At 38.1% G+C, this 19,806-nt stretch overlaps 1 protein-coding gene across 3 annotated transcripts in view; it reads right to left on the reverse strand.

Moving 5' to 3' along the window:
• LOC130917413 (fibroblast growth factor 12-like) overlaps positions 1-19,806 on the reverse strand; it is an 88,062-nt gene that overhangs the window by 16,053 nt on the left and 52,203 nt on the right. For all 3 annotated transcript variants that reach the window (XM_057838792.1, XM_057838794.1, XM_057838791.1), the window contains exon 3: positions 10,593-10,696. In XM_057838792.1, the coding sequence (XP_057694775.1) occupies positions 10,593-10,696 (104 nt within the window). The remainder of the gene's footprint in view (positions 1-10,592; positions 10,697-19,806) is intronic.

Consider the following 19,806-nt stretch of genomic DNA (forward strand, 5'->3'; position numbering starts at 1 on the left):
ATGAAAAAAAAAATGAAATCATTATCATTTTACACCAAACTCCAAAAATGGGCAGGTCAAAAGTATTGGCACCTTCAGCCTAATACTTGGTAGCACAACCTTTAGACAAAATAACTGCAAACAACCGCTTCCGGTATCCATCAATGAGTTTCTAACAATGGTCTACTGGAATTTTAGACCATTCTTCTTTGGCCAACTGCTCCAGGTCTCTGAGATTTGATGGGTGCCTTCTCCAAACTGCCATTTTCAGATGCCTCCACAAGATGTTCTATGGGATTCAGGTCTGGACTTATTGCTGGCCACTTTAGAAGTCTCCAGTGCTTTCTCTCAAATCATTTTCTAGTGCTTTTTGAAGTGTGTTTTGGGTCATTGTACTGCTGGAAGACCCATGACCTCTGAAGGAGACCCAGCTTTCTCACACTGGGCCCTACATTATGCTGCAAAATTTGTTGGTAGTCTTCAGACTTCATAATGCCATGCACACGGTCAAGCAGTCCAGTGCCAGAGGAAGCAAAGCAACCCCAAAACATCACGGAACCTCCACCATGTTTGACTCTGGGGACCTTGTTCTTTCCTTGAAGGCCTTGTTTTTTTCCTGTAAACTCTATGTTGATGCCTTTTCCCAAAAATTTTTTCTCTTGTCTCAACTGACCAGAGAACATTCTTCCAAAACGTTTTGGGCTTTCTCAGGTTAAGTTTTGGCAAATTCCAGCCTGGCTTTTTATGTCTCAGGGTTAGAAGTGAGGTTTTCCTTGGGCATCCTACCATAGAATCCATTTTCATTCAGACGCCGACGGATAGTACGTGTTGACACTGTTGTACCCTCGGACTGCGGGACAGCTTGAACTTGATTGGTGTTAGCTGAGGTTCTGTATCCACCATCCGCACAATCTTTTGTTGAAATCTCTCGTCAATTTTTCTTTTCTGTCCACGTCTAGGGAGGTTAGCCACAGTGCCATAGGATTTACACTTATTGATGGCACTGCGCACGGTAGACACAGGAACATTAAGGTCTTTGGATATGGACTTGTGGGCTTGAGATTGCCCATGCTTCCTCACAATTTTCCTTCTCAAGTCCTCAGACAGTTATTTAGTCTTCTTTCTTTTCTCCATGCTCAATGTGGTACACACAAGGAGAGAAGACATAGGTTAAATCAGCTTTGATCCATTTTAACTGGCTGCAGGAGTGATTTGGTTATTGCCACTAACTGTTATGTGCCACGGGTAAGTAACAGGTGCTGTGGCGTGGGCGTGGGGTTGGTGGTGCGTCCCCTATTGCCATCCCTGAAGGCCGGTTGATGGGTGCGCGGGTGGCCCGGAGGACCCCAATGGATCCCAGGGGAGGGGGGTCTTTGCTGGGCTGCGCTGAAACCCCCCAACTACAAAAACTACAAAATATATAGTTTTTTAAATAAATAAAAAACTGAATTTTACGGATTTTGTTTCATGCTTTTTCTCAGCTTCTTATATTTGAAATAAATGAACAAATAATGTAAATGAGTTTTAAAATATATTTTAAATTTTTTAATTTTAAAATATATTTTTTATATGAAAAAAATAAAAACTAATACTATGTACTGGCTATGTACCGTAATTTATGGACTATAAGCCGTTACTTTTTTCCCTCATTTTGAATCCTGCGGCTTATAGTCCAGTGCGGCTTATTTGTTCATATATTTGGGTTAATAGATAACACTGACAACGGCGTCATAAGACTGTAAGACAGTCATAATTATGACATGACATTATCATAGGCATTACTGAATGCTTATGTCATTAGGTGTCATCTGGCAAATTATGTCACTAACTCCATTTATGTCCAGCTTGGATCTTTTACATCCATTTAAAAGTGGGATAATTTGCCGGATAACGCTAAAGGACATCTGTTATAAGCATTCATGAATTCTCATGACAATGCCTTGTCATAATTATGATTGTCTAACAACAGTCTTATGACACCACTGTCAAATAAAGTGTTACCAAATACCATAACTTGCAATCAATGAAACAAGTGGAACAGTAATTGAAGAAATAATTAGCACAGAACATGAATTTTGATTGTTATTTACATCTGTAGCGTCACAATGCATGCTAGGAGGCACGTTGGATGACAACAGTGTTGACAGCAGGTGGCAGCAGAGGTTTACTGCCTCCCACAAGGGAGCAATGATGGCCAATTGAAGCTTCTTGAAACAATGAAGCTTTGCAGCCAATTGGTTCAAAGCTTCATGGTGGTTCATTTGGTCTTATGACAGTCACATGATGCCGCTGTCAAATAAAAGTGTTACCAGTTATTATATTTTGGTGTAAATATCCCATAATACAGTGAGGACAGCTGGGGCTTATAGTCTAATGCGGTTTATCTATGAACAAATGCTGTTTTCGTGCCAAATTTGGTGGGTGGCGGCTTATAGTCAGGTGCGCCTTATAGTGCGAAAATTACGGTATATATTTTCCTTTTGGGTTTTATTTTAAAGGGAAAAAATAAAAAATAAAAAAGAATATTTGCTGGCTTTCCCATCTATTTTAAATTCAATGAGAATCTTTATCGTTTCCCCTTTTTTAAATTTAAAAAAAAAAGTTTTTTTTTTTTTCTTAAAGTGATCCTCTGATTTAAATATATGTAGGCTCTAATAAACCACAATTGTTCTCTTGCACTAAAATATGTTGTTAGAAACACATAAAATGTTAAATCAATGGCAATATTTTATAAAATTTAGTCCATATTTTGACCGTTAGTTGGCGCCATGGTTTGCGGGCTCGCAGTGATGACGTCATTGGCATCTTTCCGAATGTGTAGCGTGTTCAACAATTGCTTATTGCTGCCTAAACTCGCGAAGTAAAATGCCACGATGTGCTGCTTTTGGATGCAATTTCCAGTCAAATGGAAAAAAGGGGAGTGAAGTGAGTGGTCAAGGTGGAATTATTATTTTTAGTGAATAAATGTGCATAAGTGGAAGCTTCTCCCCCTTTTTGGTCCCTGTAGGCATGTATCCTACCCACCACGCGTTACAACTGGCGCCCGAACATTTTTCCTGGATCCTCAGTCAAGTAAGGGTCCCATCGCGTCTGCAATAATGGTTTTGGATCTGTCCATTTATTTTTATTCGTCGGTCCCACAGCGGCTTTTCGGATCAGTCTATTTTGTGGAATCGACGGCCTAATCGCGGCTGCGATATTGCCATGGGAACGGTCTAATTCCTGGATCTTCAAGTGATTAAAAAACGCGGATTTGGATTAGTATTGCGGTCTTTTTTGTTGACTATTCTTCGTGGGAGTTTTCCCCAAATCATACTAAATAATTAAAGCACTATAGCACGCTACAGTGACGACAGTGACACTGAAGTGGACCTTACAACAATGTTGGAGTTCGTCAGGGAATGCGTGTTTGCGCACTGCTGAGCTCCCGAGTGAAGAGTGGTCAAGGTGGAAATATTATTTTTTGTGAATAAATGTGCATAAGTGGAAGCTTCTCCCCTTTCTGGTACTTTTATACACGTATCCTAGCTACCACGCGTTACAATGTACAAGACCTGGATTACACAAGGTGTGCTCTTTGGCCTGTACTGTATGTAAAGCACACGACAGCTCTGGATGCTAACAATCTACATAATTATATTGGGAAAACGTTTGAAAATGCAATATGCTTACCTTGAATATCTGCTAATAAAACCAGAGTTCCCGAAACCGAACAGCATACACTCTCGCTCCCAACCGGACTTCCCAACAGGACTCTCTCGCATCACCAGTTTTGCCCAACTTTTGTCTTATCAGGTATTTGCTGCACGCATTTTTCCCTGAAGCTCGTCTTGTGAACGACCGACAGTGCTGTCCTGCTCTTCACTTTTCAGATCTGGTTAAAATAGGAAGGGTAGAACTGACGACATGTTGGGAAAGCTAATGAGTGACAAGCTAAAATTTCGGCATTCTGGGCCAGTGACGTCACGCACTGCGACGGAACAAGAATGGCGACCTATCACTTAAAATAATTTTACAAACTTTATTAAAACAAAAACATTAAGAGGGGTTTTAATATCAATTTATTATAACTCATACTAACATTTATGTTTTAAGAATTACTTGTCTTAAAAATAGAGGATCCCTTTAAATTGTGTAAATAAAAAATGCTATCAATGGCAGGCAATGATTTAACAATTTAGAGACAATGATTACCTAAATGTCAAAATCGTCGTCTCTGAGCCAGTTAAAAGTAAATATTCTTGATTTGTGTAGTCGTCAATAAAAGTAGAGATACAGTATAGTAACTTTACTAAAAATGTAGATTTTGGCTCAAATTCGCATTTCCAGTTAAAATGTTAAGCCCAGAGTAATATAACTGTAAATAACATGATTTAGATAAAAGCCGATTAGTCGACTAATCAGAAAAATAATCAATGGTAAGTCGAAATTCAAAATTAAAGTTAAATTAAAAAATAAGCGACTTAGCAGCAGTGAACTGTATTTAATTTTTCAGACGTTTTGAGCATACGCAAAGGCAACACAACATCTCTCGCACCACTCAGTCAGCAAAGAATGACATTTTAAAGTTTCATGCGAGCAGAAGGATGAATAATGCATAACGCGGCATCATGAGCTCCGCCGAGAAAGCTCTTGCAATGAGGAAGTCCGATCCAGTTGAAAATGGAATGATCGTCTTTCAGAGTAGGGCTCCCACAAATGATTATTTGATAGTTGACGAATCAGAAATTATTTTGTCAATTGATTGGCTACATGGAGTTTACTGTTATACTACTCTTGGATTTACATTTTAGCTTGAGAGCAATGCGATGCTCGAATAAAAGTTGGATGATAAATATTTTGGAAGAACAGTACAGTATATCATTGTTTACTAAGCGAAAGAAGATGTTTTTAAAGAGCTCATTTATACTCATTAAAAAGATATTTTTATAATAGCTATAGCATTAATGTATTTACGTTTTTTCTCTCTCCTGTTTGTAATTCTTTTAATGTAAATGAGAATGAATAGTAAGCTTTACAAAATTAAAAAAAAAATGCAAAAGGCGAACATTTTTTTCCTTGTTCGTTTTTCATTCAAAATATTTGAAAAAAAATACATGAAATAAAAGTGTTTATTCCTTTTTTTAAATGAGAAAAAGTACATTAAAAAATCTACTTTCAACAAGGACTCTAGAAATGACAGCACATTTACATTTTTTCCGCTTTTTATTTTTCATATAAAAATAAAACAAATTTAGGAAATAAATAAAAAGTTAATATTTATAATCCCTACCTTTTATACAGTGGGGCAAATAAGTATTTAGTCAACCACAAATTGTGCATGTTCTCCTACTTGAAAAGATTAGGAATGCCTGTAACTGTCAACATGGGTAAACCTCAACCATGAGAGACAGAATGTGAAAAAAAACCCTGAAAATAACATTGTTTGATTTTTAAAGAATTTATTCCCAAATTAGAGTGGAAAATAAGTATTTGGTCACCTACAAAGAAGCAATATTTCTGGCTGTCAAAGAGGTCTAACTTCTTCTAACGAGGTCTAATTAGGTCTAACGAGGCTCCACCTGTATTAATGGCACCTGTTTTAGCTCATTATCGGTATAAAAGACACCTGTCCACAGTCTCAGTCAGTCACACTCCAAACTCCACTATGGCCAAGACCAAAGAGCTGTCAAAGGACACCAGAGACCTGCACCAGGCTGGGAAGACTGAATCTGCAATAGGTAAAACACTTGGTGTAAAGAAATCAACTGTGGGAGCAATTATTACAAAATGGAAGACATACAAGACCACTGATAATCTCCCTCGATCTGGGGCTCCATGAAAGATCTCACCCCGTGGCGTCAAAATGATGACAAGAACGGTGAGTAAAAATCCCAGAACCACACGGGGAGACCCAGTGAATGACCTACAGAGAGCTGGGACCACAGTAACAAAGGCTACTATCAGTAACACAATGCGCCGCCAGGGACTCAAATCCTGCACTGCCAGACGTGTCGCCTGCTGAAGAAAGTACACGTCCAGGCCGGTCTGCGGTTCACTAGAGAGCATTTGGATGATCCAGAAGAGGACTGGGAGAATGTGTTATGGTCAGATGAAACCAAAATAGAACTTTTTGGTAGAAACACAGGTTCTCGTGATTGGAGGAGAAAGAATACTAAATTGCATCCGAAGAACACCATACCCTCTGTGAAGCATGGGGGTGGAAACATAATGCTTTGGGGCTGTTTTTCTGCATAGGGACCAGGACGACTGATCTGTGTAAAGGAAAGAATGAATAGGGCCATGTATCAAGAGATTTTGAGTGAGAATCTCCTTCCATCCACAAGGGCATTGAAGATGAGACGTGGCTGGGTCTTTCAGCATGACAATGATCCCAAACACACATCCAGGGCAACAAAGGAGTTTCTTCATAAGAAGCATTTCAAGGTCCTGGAGTAGCCTAGCCAGTCTCCAGATCTCAACCCCATAGAAAATCTGTGGAGGGAGTTGAAGTCCGTGTTGCCCAACGACAGCCCCAAAACATCACTGCTCTAGAGGAGATCTGCATGGATGAAGGGGCCAAAATACCAGCAACAGTGTGTGAAAAGCTTGTGAAGAGTTACAGAAAACGTTTGGCCTCCGTTATTGCCATCAAAGGGTACATAACAAAGTACTGAGATGAACTTTTGGTATTGACCAAATACTTATTTTCCACCATGATTTGCAAATAAATTCTTTAAAAATCAAACAATGTGATTTTCTGTTTTTTTTCCTCATTCTGTCTCTCATGGTTGAGGTTTACCCATGTTGACAATTACAGGCCTCTCTAATATTTTCAAGTGGGAGAACTTGCACAATTAGTGGTTGACTAAATACTTATTTGCCCCACTGTATATATTTTTCGCCTTCTCTCTCTTTTTCTCTCCTTTCAAGTTCGGGTCCTCTACCAGAGGCCTGGGAGCTTGAGGGTTCTCCGCAGGATCGTAGCTGTCCCGAGGATGGCGCTCTTCTGAACGGAGATGTCGGATGTTGTTCCTGGTATCTGTTGGAGTCATGCACCTAGCTTGGGCGTTACTGCCCCTTGTGTCCTGATCACTACTGGCACCACTGTTGCCTTCACCCTCCACATTTTCTCCAACTCTTCCTTCAACCCTTGATATTTCTCCAGCTTTTGTGTTCTTTTTTTCCCCCTGTTTTTGCTATCGCTTGGGATTGCGACATCTGTCACTACTGCCGTCTTCTGATGTTTATCCACCACCACTATGTCAGGCTGGTTGGCCATTACCAGTTTGTCTGTCTGGATCTGGAAGTCCCATAGGATCTTGGTTCGGTTGTTCTCGACCACCTTTGGAGGTGTCGCCCACCTTGACTCCGGAGTCTCCAGTCCACACTCGGCACAGATGTTCCTGTACACTATGCCTGCTACCTGGTTGTGTCGTTCCATGTATGACTTGTCTGCCAGCATATTACACCCTGCTGTGATGTGCTGCACTGTCTCAGGGGCCTCTTTGCATAGCCTGCACCTGGGGTCCTGTCTGGTGTGATAGACCCCGGCCTCTATTGAGCTTACGTTTAGGGCCTGTTCTTGTGCTGCCATGATCAGTGCCTCCATGCTGTCTTTCAGTCCGGCCTTTTCCAGCCACTGGTATGTTTTCCCCATGTTAGCTACCCCCTAAATTTGTCAGTGGTACATACCATGCTGGGGCTTGTCCTTCCATGATATTTCCTCAGGGTCCTCCTCCTTACTGGGCTTCTGTTGCCTGAGGCATTCACCGAGCAGGTCATTAATGGGGGCCATTTTCATGATGTACTCTTGGAGGTAGTAGTTTCCTCCTAGATAGTGGCTCTGATGCTCACTAGTCCTCGGCCTCCCTTTTTCCACTTTGTGTAAAGCCTTAGGATGCTGGACTTAGCGTGAAACCCTCCGTGCATTGTAAGGAGCTTCCTTGTCTTGATGTCAGTAGCCTGCATCTCTTCCAGCGGCCAGGATACGATGCAAGCTGGGTATCCGATTACTGGTAGGGCATAGCTGTTAATCGCCTGGATCTTATTCTTGCCATTCAGCTGCCTCTTGAGGACCTGCCTCACCCTCTGTCAGTATTTGGTAGTGGCAGACCTCCTAGTAGCTTCCTCATGGTTCCCATTTGTCTGCGGGATCCCCAGGTATTTGTAGCTGTCCTGCACATCTGATAACTATCGCTTACCGTATTTTTCGGACTATAAGTTGCAGTTTTTTTCATAGTTTGGCTGGAGGTGCGACTTATACTCAGGAGTGACTTATGTGTGAAATTATAAACACATTATGATATCATTTCACATGTCATTTTGGTGTTTTGGAGTGACACAGATGCTTTGGTAAACTTGTTAGCATGTTCTTTATGCTATAGTTATCTGAATAACTAAATAGCTATGGCCACGTTCGCGTTCTGCCTTTGGCAATGTGTGTTCAATTGTATATTTGAATTTTTTATATTGAAATGCATGCTTTTAGTTTGTGGCACTTTCACACTCAAGTGGGGGCACACTCGCACTTGTTTACGCGAAGAAGAGCGCTCACACGCTGGAAGAAGACGGACAGCTATGCAGCGTCTCTGACCGAGTGGGTAGAGAGAGATAGAGAGCGAGAGAGAGAGAAACACGGCTGCGAACTTACGGTCATTGCTTGTGGTTTTAAAATATCTCTACAGAGGCAACGCCTGTGTGTATCATCTTTTCTTTTGTTGTTGTGCGTTTTCCACCCGCGATCGGACACTTAGAGCCAGTTGTGTGGTTGTTTCAACGATGTGCTAATGCTAGCGAACACATGCTAATCGTTTGTGTCATTGCTGTAATAGCACCTAATCATCATTTATTTACGTTGATGCGAACCTTTTTGGTATCGAGGACGAAATTGATTCAGCAAATTATACGGACGTCCAGCATCATCATTTGGGAGTTTAGCTCGTTGTATAGCCAGGACCGAGCCAAAGCGTCCTGGTGAGGACAGTAAATTCGCAATTCGTTGTTAATGCATCATGTTACTGTACACTTATTCAGCATGTTGTTCTCTATTGTATTTTTATATTAAATTGCCTTTTAAGATGACATATCTGTTCTATGTGTTGGATTTTATCAAGTAAATTTCCCCCAAAAATGCGACTTATACTCCGGTGAGACTTATACATGTTTTTTTCCTCTTCGTTGGGCATTTTATGGCAGGTGCGACTTATACTCAGGTGCGACTTATAGTCCGAAAAATATGGTACTTGTATTTTTTTGTCATGATGCATTTTCCCCGATAGATAGATAGATAGATAGATAGATAGATAGATAGATAGATAGATAGATAGATAGATAGATAGATAGATAGATAGATAGATAGATAGATAGATAGATAGATAGATAGATAGATAGATAGATAGATAGATAGATAGATAGATAGATAGATAGATAGATAGATAGATAGATAGATAGATAGATAGATAGATAGATAGATAGATAGATAGGTAGATAGATAAACAACAAAATTCTTAAGGAATCATTATATGCCACTTGTAGTCTCTTGAAATGTCCTTTGTTATAATTAGACCACAGATATTTTAGATGATAAATAATCAATCCAAACAAGGAAAAATTGGGGAAAAAAATGTTTAAAAGGGTAAATATTTGAAAAAGAAAATCTCGACCATTTCTGTCTATGACTATGACCTTTGTTAAATTACAGTGTTTCACCCAGAATTCGCAGACAACAAGGAGTGGTCAAGATTTTCTTTTTCATATATTTACACTTTTAAACGTTATTTTTAAAATTTTCTTTGTTTGGAACGATTATTTATCATCTAAAATATCAGGGAAAATGCAAAAAACAAAAGAAATACAATTAAGCAATAGCTATGAGGTAAATATCCGTGACTTATTTACAGACGCCAATTTTTTCATTGTGACGTAATTTGTTTAAAACTAAAAATATGCGAGTGAATAATTTTTTTTAAAGTCGATAATAACTACAATGATGTCCTGATTGGCCTATATAGTAACCACATATTTTTGGGAAACCAATAAAGGAAAACTGTTATTGTCAATTACAAATGACATTGACTATCATAATTTTGCACCAAACATTTTCAGGAAATTCTTTAGTTTCGGTACTATTACAAAAAAGAAATGTTGGATCGGAATTTTCTTCTTTAATAATTTAATGAATAAAAATATACCTCTTGTGACCTCAGTGGTATGAACTAGTTCAGTTTTTGAAACTAAATATTAGACATCAAATAATGATTCTAAGCTAAAAATGACAGACATTTCAAATAATAAATATAATTATTTACCTTCTTTTTATGGCTAGGTTGAAACAAAAGAGGTTGCGTGATGTCTGTAAAAGGGGGTTTCCAGGGTAAAACGGACAAATTAAAAATAGTTCGGGGACTTAATGCGCCATGAATCTGCTATGGCAGCATATAGTAGACATATTGTTCTATCAAACACAACAGTTCTTTTGGCTTTCAATTAATCCTCTTTTAAATAGCTGTCTTTTAATTTGATAGTTAATTAGTTATCAACTAATCACGGCATCCCAATTTCACTGCCATGTTATCAAAAGACATGTATTATATTCAACTTTTTTTCCCCAAATGATCAAACGACATTCTCACCGACGTGTAGAGAAAGCCCTCGGCATTCATGGCCATGTACAGTCCAGCCTTGACGCCCTGCATGGCTACCACCCGCAGGCCCACTGGGATCAGGTTGAAGAGAGCTGCAAACGCACACAAAAATGAGAACAATGGCGACATCGAAAAACAAACAAAAAAAGCACTCACATCTCCAAATTTGACTTAAATCAGCTCACTTTATTCAAAAGATGGCATCAATATGTCATATGTGAACCTTCAAATCCATTTTAATTTCCATTCGTGAGCAAATTTAAGCCTTGGCTGAGGTCTACGTAAGCCTCAAATGTTGCATAATGCTGCTTCGAAACGCAGGGGAGCCAATCAGGAACCGGGATGATGAAGCTGCTCCACAAAAGAACATCAACATCTGTGTGGACGAACGCTGACGATTCTAATCGCCGTGGACGAGCTCAAAGATAAAAAGAGCGCGGCATTGTGGGTGAGGAGCAGGAGGAGGAGGAGGAGGAAAGAAGGAACCCGTGGTGTTAATCCTCTCAGGGAGAACTGGGAAACAACAAAAAAAACCATATCTCTCTCACCTCTTCTTTTCCAATCTGTGCAACATGCATTTACTTTGCACTGCTTATGCAATTCCTAGTTCGTTATCTACTTTGGAGGTTATTATAACTTATGGAAATTGCCGGCGATAGACGCCCAATCCATTTGAGTCCAAATGGAATGGACGTCTAGCGCTGTCAATGGCAACCAATGAGTAAATGTTTTGAAACCAGTATTGTTAATAACGGTGTTAGAGTATACAGTGGTATAGAAAAGTTTCTTAAACTTTTGGAATTTCTCATAGTTCTGCATAAAATCACAATTAAATGTGATCCCATCTTTGTCAAAATCACACAGATGAAAAAACTCTTAACTAAAACCACCCAAACATTTATGTTTTCATATTTTAATGAGGATAGTATGCAAACAATGACAGAAGGAGGACAAATAAGTAAGTGAACCATCACATTTAATATTTTGTGGCCCCCCCTTTGGCAGCAATAACTTCAACCAGACGCTTCCTGTAGCTGCAGATCAGTCTGGCACGTCGATCAGGACTAATTTTGACCCATTCTTCTCCACAAAACTGCTGTAGTTCAGTCAGATTCATGGGATGTTGGGCATGAATCGCTGTCTTTAAGTCATGCCACAGCATCTCAATGGGGTTCAAGTTTGGACTTGGCCTTGGCCACTCCAGAACGTGTATTTTGTTCTTCTGAAACCGTTCTGAAGTTGACTTACTTCTGTATTTTGGATCATTGTCTTGTTGCAGCATCCATCCTCTTTTTAGCTTCAATTGTCTGACAGACGGCCTCAGTTTTTCCTGCAAAACATCCTGCTAAACATTTGAATTCATTCTTCCATTAATGATTGCAAGTTGTCCAGTCCCATTGGCAGTAAAACAGCCCCAAATTATATGCTGATCCTCCAAACATGACGTGTGTGTTACTCCCAAATAATTCAACTTTGGTTTCATCAGTCCACAAAATATTTTGCCTTTTTGCGAACATTAAACGAGCAACAATGTTTTTTTTAGACAGCAGTGGCTTCCTCCATGGAGTCCTCCCATGAACACCATTTTTGGCCATAGTTTTACATAGAGTTGATGTGTGCACATAGATACTGGAATGTGCCAGTGATTTCTGTACGTCTTTAGCAGATACACTAGGGTTCTTTTTTACCGCTCTGAGTATTCTGCGCTGAACGTTTGGCATCATCTTTGGTGGATGGCCACTCCTTGCGAGAGAAGCAACAGTGCCAAACTCTCTCCATTTGTAGACAATTTCTCTGACTGTCGATTGATGAACATCCAGGCTTTTAGAGATGGTTTTATATCCTTTCCCAGCTTAATACAAATGAACAATCCTTGATCGCAGGTCTTCAGACAGCTCTTTTGACCAAGCCATGATATACATCAGAAAATGCTTCTCATCTGTTTCATTTTTTTACCAGGTGTGTGTTTTTTAGTGGGCAGGGCAGCATTAAATCACTCATCAGTGATTGGGCACACACCTGACTTCAAATGTTTGGTAAAAATTGGTTTCAATTGGTCTTTAAGTCTCTTTGGGGAGCGTTCTGGTTGAAGTTATTGCTGCCAAAGGGGGCCACAAAATATTAAATGTGATGGTTCATTTACTTATTTGTCCCCCTTCTGTCATTGTTTGCATACTATCCTCATTAAAATATGAAAAACCTATAAATGTTTGGGTGGTTTTAGTTAAAGCAGACACTGTTTTTACATCTGTGTGATTTTGACAAAGATCAGATCACATTTGATGGTGATTTTATGCAGAAAAGTGAGAAATTCCAAAAGGTTCAGATATTTTTTCATACTACTGTAACAGCGTTCCTAACGGGAAGAAGGTTGTGACTCTGTTGCAAACGCGATGCTAGGTGGCTCGGAGAGTTAACATAGCATTTGCTATCTTGCTAACATTAGCATTTAGCGCAGCCAGCGTCATCTTAAACTCTCGGGCAACTTTTTTGTTAACATACAGTTCGTGGCATTCAGGTGGGTACAATAAATTTATAATAATGGACTATTTTCCAATTGAGAGTGCATTATCATCACTAAGTGCGCGTTGTCCTTGTGGATGCTGCAATATGATAATAATTTGTTTTTTATTACCAAAAATAGTCATTGCCCTAAACCTTTCTTGAATCACGTATCTTTAAACCTTGTGTGATTTGTCCCAAGTCTACAGTGCCGAAGATTTTATGTTGTTACTTTGATTTCTTCTGGACTTTGAAGATAGCCTGTTGAATGCCAGTAAAATAAAAGTAATTGAAAACTGCATTTCTTTTGTCGTCTCTTACATTTGAGTCCAGCCGCGTGTGACCCCCCCCACCCCCCGTGACCGTTTTTGATGATGTGCGGACGCTAACGGATACATTCTAATCATTTTTGTGGATTGTTATTGGTGTATCAGCAGCTAGTTATCAATCCAAATTTGAATTGCTGTTATTGAAGTTGAAAACTTATTTACCGTATTGGCCCGAATATAAGACGGTGTTTTTTGCATTGAAATAACACTGAAAAAGAGGGGGTCGTCTTATGTTCGCGGTCTCGAAATAATACCCATTCATGACGCTAGATGGCGCCAGATATCATTGAAGCGATGTTCGGTCATGACAGATCTCAGCTACTCTCCCCATTCACAACGCTAGATGGCGCCAGATATCATTGAAGCAAGCAATGTTCTGTCATGATAGATCTCAGCTACTCTTTTTAATTTAACCAGTTTGCATTATTTTACTGCAATGTTTTTCCTTATTCAGATTTGTTTAAAGAGTACAGTTACAGTTTGACTTCACTATGATGGTTAATGCAGTTATTGCAATCTTGTTTTTTTATTACAATAGATTGGTTTATTTACATTTCAAAAACCAGAAGCCATTCATTTACAATGTGATTGCACTTTAGTTTACATATTTAAATGTTCAGATATTAAGATTTGAATGAGGCAAAATAGTATGCCTTTTCTCTCAAATATATTATTATAATCATTTGTTTCGGATGTACTGTAATTATTTTCTGTATAAAAATTAATTCGGTGTTCAAAAAGTCTTTTTTTTTCAAACATGAGTCTTGAAAAAGAGGGGGTCGTCTTATAATCAGGGCCGTCTTATATTCGGGCCAATACGGTAATTTCATTTTTATTTTAGTTTCATTCTGCAAGTGTTGATGTCATGAGCAGTGTAATCTGTAATCTGATTACTTTCTTTCAGTAACGAGCAATCTAACGCCTTCATTTTTCCAAGCCAGTAATCTGATTAAAGTTAGTTTCCTCAGTGCCTGTGCGTTATTATTTTGTTGTTGCCTCATACTGTATGTAGAATGAAGAATACTGTAGTCATGTACGAAGAGCATTTGAATAGAAAATACTGCTCTTGAGTTTGGGAGTGACATCACGTCTCACGTTTTCTCATCGGGAAAAAAAAAGGGTCACGTGTATTACCGTGCTGTGTGTGCGCCGTCTGCCACGGCGGTCAACAATATAGCCTGGCTACCTTGTCAGAATATACCACAAACAGCTGCATTTGCTCAATGGAAATAAAGCCATTACTTCACATTTCTGTCCAGTAAAAATGACAAAAATATCTCTGTGCGTTGCAAACTCTGCGCTGGCTTCGAAAGACTGTCGACTGCTAAAAACTCGACATCCAATTCAACAAGGAAGCACTTGGAATTACAGCACAACGCGAAAAAACACAAAACAAAGCCGACAGGTAACGAGACACTTCTACACTTTGTAACCAGCCTTTATGATATGTGTAATTATGTACATTTTATACTTAGAGTTTGTAATCATAGGCGGAGTTTTACATTTGTGGGACTGGGGGAAAAGCATGTTGAAGACTGAAACAAAAGTCAAAAGTTTGGACACACTTCATCATTTTTGCGTTTTATATATTTTCACTACTATTGTAAATTCTCATTGAAGACATCAAAACTACGAACGAACGAATGGCAACAAAAAGTGAAATAACTGAAAACAGGTTTTGTATTCTTCATTCTTCAAAGTATCCACCTTTGAGGTGTCTCCAAACTTTTGGCCAATATATATATATATATATATATTTATATAGAGGGCTGCAGCTATCGAATATTTTAGTAATCGAGTAATCGACTGAAAATTCTATCGATTAATCGAGTAATCGGATAAAACAAATATATTTTTAGGTGAAGAGCAATTATAGATATACATGAGAAAACAAGACATTTTATCATTTTCAGTCAATCAATGTCTTTATTTTTTATGTATATTTTTGAAAACAGCCAACAATTGCATCTCAGATGTAACTAGAATTTAAAAAAATTACTAATTCACTGCTTTCACTCAAAAAACCTTTAGATCTTATTTTAGAAAAGTATATACATATATATATATATATATATATATATATATATATATATATATATATATATATAAACACACCTAAAAATGCCTTTACGCTTGATAACACACATCACTTAAAAGTTACGATTTTTTCCCACGTTTTTCAATTGAATTTCTATTTGTGTCAAGCCATTTTTAAGTTCTAGTTAAGTTTTAAGTTAGTCTAAACTGTAAGTCCTGATAGGATTTTGAGTTTTTGCACTGTACAAAATAAATGTATGATACAGGTTGTATTGGAGCACATTAGGGACTAGTGCTACTTGGTGTTTTATCCAGCAATGACTACTGAGCTAAAATTGATAGTTAGCATTATTGAGTTTTTATTTGACACCCTCATCACTCCACAAGGCTATGTTATGTTAAAGCCTGTATGTAAAACACGTTAGCCACGCATCGAAAGTGGTCTTAATTAATTGAAACCTAGCCCTCCGCAGTGCTAACGTAAGGTGTGCTAGTAGTGACAGTAACGTCAATCTTATATATTAGCGCTTAGCGTTCTTTATTAGCGCTTAGCGCTCTACTGCTTTAAGATGGCGGCTGTTTGCTAACGCTGCCCAGACGCGGCCTAGTCTGTCATTTTGCATCTAGTTCAACATACATGTGATCTCTATGAGACTCATTGGACGCTACATGCAACTAACGTAGCATGTGCGGGCTAGTATTTAGCAACGTCGGCGTCGTTTGTAGCGGTTGTCGGCTGCAGTGTTTTTTTTTTTTTTTGCTTCTTCCTCTACGCACGTGACATCAGCGCGTTGTCCCGCATTAAAAGTAGTCCGAGCAAAACGTGATGCTTAGAGCTGTCAAAATAAACGATTACTCGAGGTGAATAAAATTACTCGGATCAGTTTTTAAACTCGAGTTACTCCGGTTGCTCGAGTATTCGTTTCAGCTCTAATATATATATATATATATATATATATATATATATATATATATATATATATATATATATATATATATATTAGGGCTGTCAAACGATTAAAATTTTTAATCGAGTTAATTACAGCTTAAAGATTAATTAATCGTAATTAATCGCAATTCAAACCATCTATAAAATATGCCATATTTTTCTGTAAATTATATATATATTCTGTAAAATAATTTGTTGGAATGGAAAGATAAGACACCACAAGATGGATATATACATTCAACATACGGTACATAAGGACTGTGGTGGGCATTTCACTCTACTGTCATTTAAATCTGTCTATGCTGTCCTCACTCCGAAGCGTCTACTTTTTCCAAAGCTAGACAGCTAGTGAACGACGCCTTAATAATCAGACTTCTTCCTTTTTCATCTGATTTATTAATAAAATGGCCTCAAACCATTGTCCTCTTTAGACCGTAGTGAAACTACAAAAAAAAAAGTACACAAGCATTGCATTAGCAACAACGTTAGCTTAGCATGCTATACAGGTTCACTAAACATAAACATAAAGCGTCTCATACAAAAAATACAACATTTCGCTTACTAACATAATATGTACATTCTTTACAACAACCATACTTACGGACAAATCTTGTCCAAGCATCATATAAGCACAACATTACAACGTAGGCGTCAGCCCGAGACGTCATGAAGCCATATTAAACTGGCAAGAACACAATAAACCATGTCGCAAAGCGACCACAAGAGTTCACTGTTAGACAGCACAAAAAGCCTTGCTGTAAAACTTACCAAAAGGCAGAATACTGTCTGAGCGGGACATGTGCGTTAATTGCGTCAAATATTTTAACGTGATTAATTTTTAAAAATTAATTACCGCGCGTTAACGCGATAATTTTGACAGCCCTAATATATATATAGAAAGCTTAGGTTTAAAGAAATTCTAAATATCCATCTTGCCTCCTCTGGTGTAGTTTTGGCTAAGCAAAGCAAAGGATAGTCTCCAAGGTGCTAGTCACATGATCTGTTCGAAAAATGATTTTGACCCATTATGAAATCTTTACGTTGTAGGATTTTTGTTCATTTCATTGATTTTTGTTGTTTGTTTTATTGCTTTACAACTTTTATAGGCAACATTTTAACAGCTAGGTCTTTATTTCAAAGGGGAAGTTCAGAATTTTTTATATTAGGCTTAATCTTGGAGTTAGTGGTGGCTTGATTAGTCGTTAGAGTTGATTTAAGGGGTTAGGGTTAAGCTAAGGCGTGTCAATGGTGGTTGAAATCAACTCCATCGACTAATTAAACCCACGCTAACTCAAAGATTAAGCCTTATGTGAAAAACTCAATTACATGCGATTACATTTTTCTGTTATTTTTGAGGCAGTAAAAGGAGTAAAAGGTAACTGATAAGTTACTTTTAAAGTAACTTAGTTACTTTGATAATAAAGTAATCAGTTAAGTAACTACCGTAATTTCCCGAATATAACGCGCACTTTTTTCCCCAAAATCAACTTGTAAAATCATGGTGCGCATTATAAACGGGTACATGGATGGATACAGAATTATATATATAAACCGATTTTTTTTTTTTTACTGACACGGCCACGTTGTGTGGAAGAAACGTATGCAGCGATCAGTTGCCGACCATTACGGTACGTGACGTCACCATTTTGTTTCGGTAATACTTCACTCTGATCGGCCGAATGATTTCATCTGTTGTAAATTCTGCTTTTTTCACTCTTCATAAAGCACAGAATTTAGTTTCTTGAACTCATTTGAGTCAACGTTCATTGCAGCTCCGCAACTCGGACCATAACAAACGTAACAACAAAGACTTCCTGTGTGTGTCCGTCAACTATATCTGTCCCTCGGGAAACTCAAACCCAAATAACAATAGTTCCTATTTTTACTGTCGTGTCGACAGCGATGAGCTCTCTTGGATTTCCGACTTATGTTCTCACTTTCATTTTACTGTATAAATCCATGGAAGAAACATTTATTCATCATGATGAAACGAGCAAGTCATACAGAAGCCTTTAAAAGAAAAGTCACATCTGTTTTGTTTTCTCCTAGATTCTGGTAAGTTGGAGACGTTGTCAAATCATATTAGTACCGTAAATATTGTCAGTTTATGGTAATGTTTTGAACTACCAATATGCTATGCTTGTGCTGTGTTTCACCAGTCAGTAAAATGACATTTCTGTATCTGTACATCGAACTCTGTTTTCTTGTATTCTTCTATTTATTGGTGCTAAAATTAGGGTGCGCGTGATAAACGGGTACAATAATTTCCCCTAGATTTTACAAGTAAATTTGGGGTGCGCATTATACATGGGCGCGCCTTATATTCGGGAAATTACGGTAGATTACTTTTTTGAGGTGTAATCAGTAGGGTTGTTCCGATCATGTTTTTTTTGCTCCCGATCCGATCCCGATCATTTTAGTTTGAGTATCTGCCGATCCCGATATTTCCCGATCCGATTGCTTTTTTTTTTTGCTCCCGATTCAATTCCAATCATTCCCGATAATTTTTCCCGATCATGTACATTTTGGCAATGCATTAAGAAAAAAATGAATAAAACTCGGACGAATATATACATTCAACATACAGTACATAAGTACTGTATTTGTTTATTATGACAATAAATCCTCAAGAAGGCATTTACATTATTAACATTCTTTCTGTGAGAGGGATCCACGGATAGAAAGACTTGTAATTCTTAAAGGATAAATGTGACTTTGTATATTGTGACTAAATATTGCCATCTAGTGTATTTGTTGAGCTTTCAGTAAATGATACTGTAGCCATTTAACTGTTCTGCACAAATACATGATGGAAGTGGAACCATGACTGTGCGTAGTGGCACCAATTGATATATCTTCTCTGCGTTGGGAAATAACATAGGGTGTTAAGAAAAAAAAATCAACTACTATCTTGCTTCCCCACATTGCTCTCCACGATATTTCTAATTTTTGAGAGAGGGATTGTAAGGCTTTAGCCAATTAAAAAAATGGTCCAAAGACTGCCAAAATTCACTTTACTCATTTTACGCAGCCTTTTAACTCTATATATAGGTAAAACGGCGGCATTATAATTTGAACGCGAAAATGCGTGAGTACGTCGTGCAGTGCATGCGTTAATTGCTTGAAATTTATTAACATGATTAATTTTTAAAAAATAATTACCGCCGTAAACGCGATAAATTTTATAGCCCTACTTTAAGCCAAAACTAAAGACTCTGGATGAGTGTAAGGCATTTTGTCTGTAACGTTAAATACAAATAGAAGACGATTTAATTGAAAAATACATATATTTTTAAAAAAGGCATGTCCAATATTTTTTTGCCGATTCCGATACTTTGAAAATGACGTGATCGATCGGCATCCCGATCGATCGGGACATCTTTAG

Source organism: Corythoichthys intestinalis, chromosome 6 (assembly GCF_030265065.1).
Source record: "Corythoichthys intestinalis isolate RoL2023-P3 chromosome 6, ASM3026506v1, whole genome shotgun sequence".
Lineage (NCBI taxonomy): Eukaryota > Metazoa > Chordata > Actinopteri > Syngnathiformes > Syngnathidae > Corythoichthys > Corythoichthys intestinalis.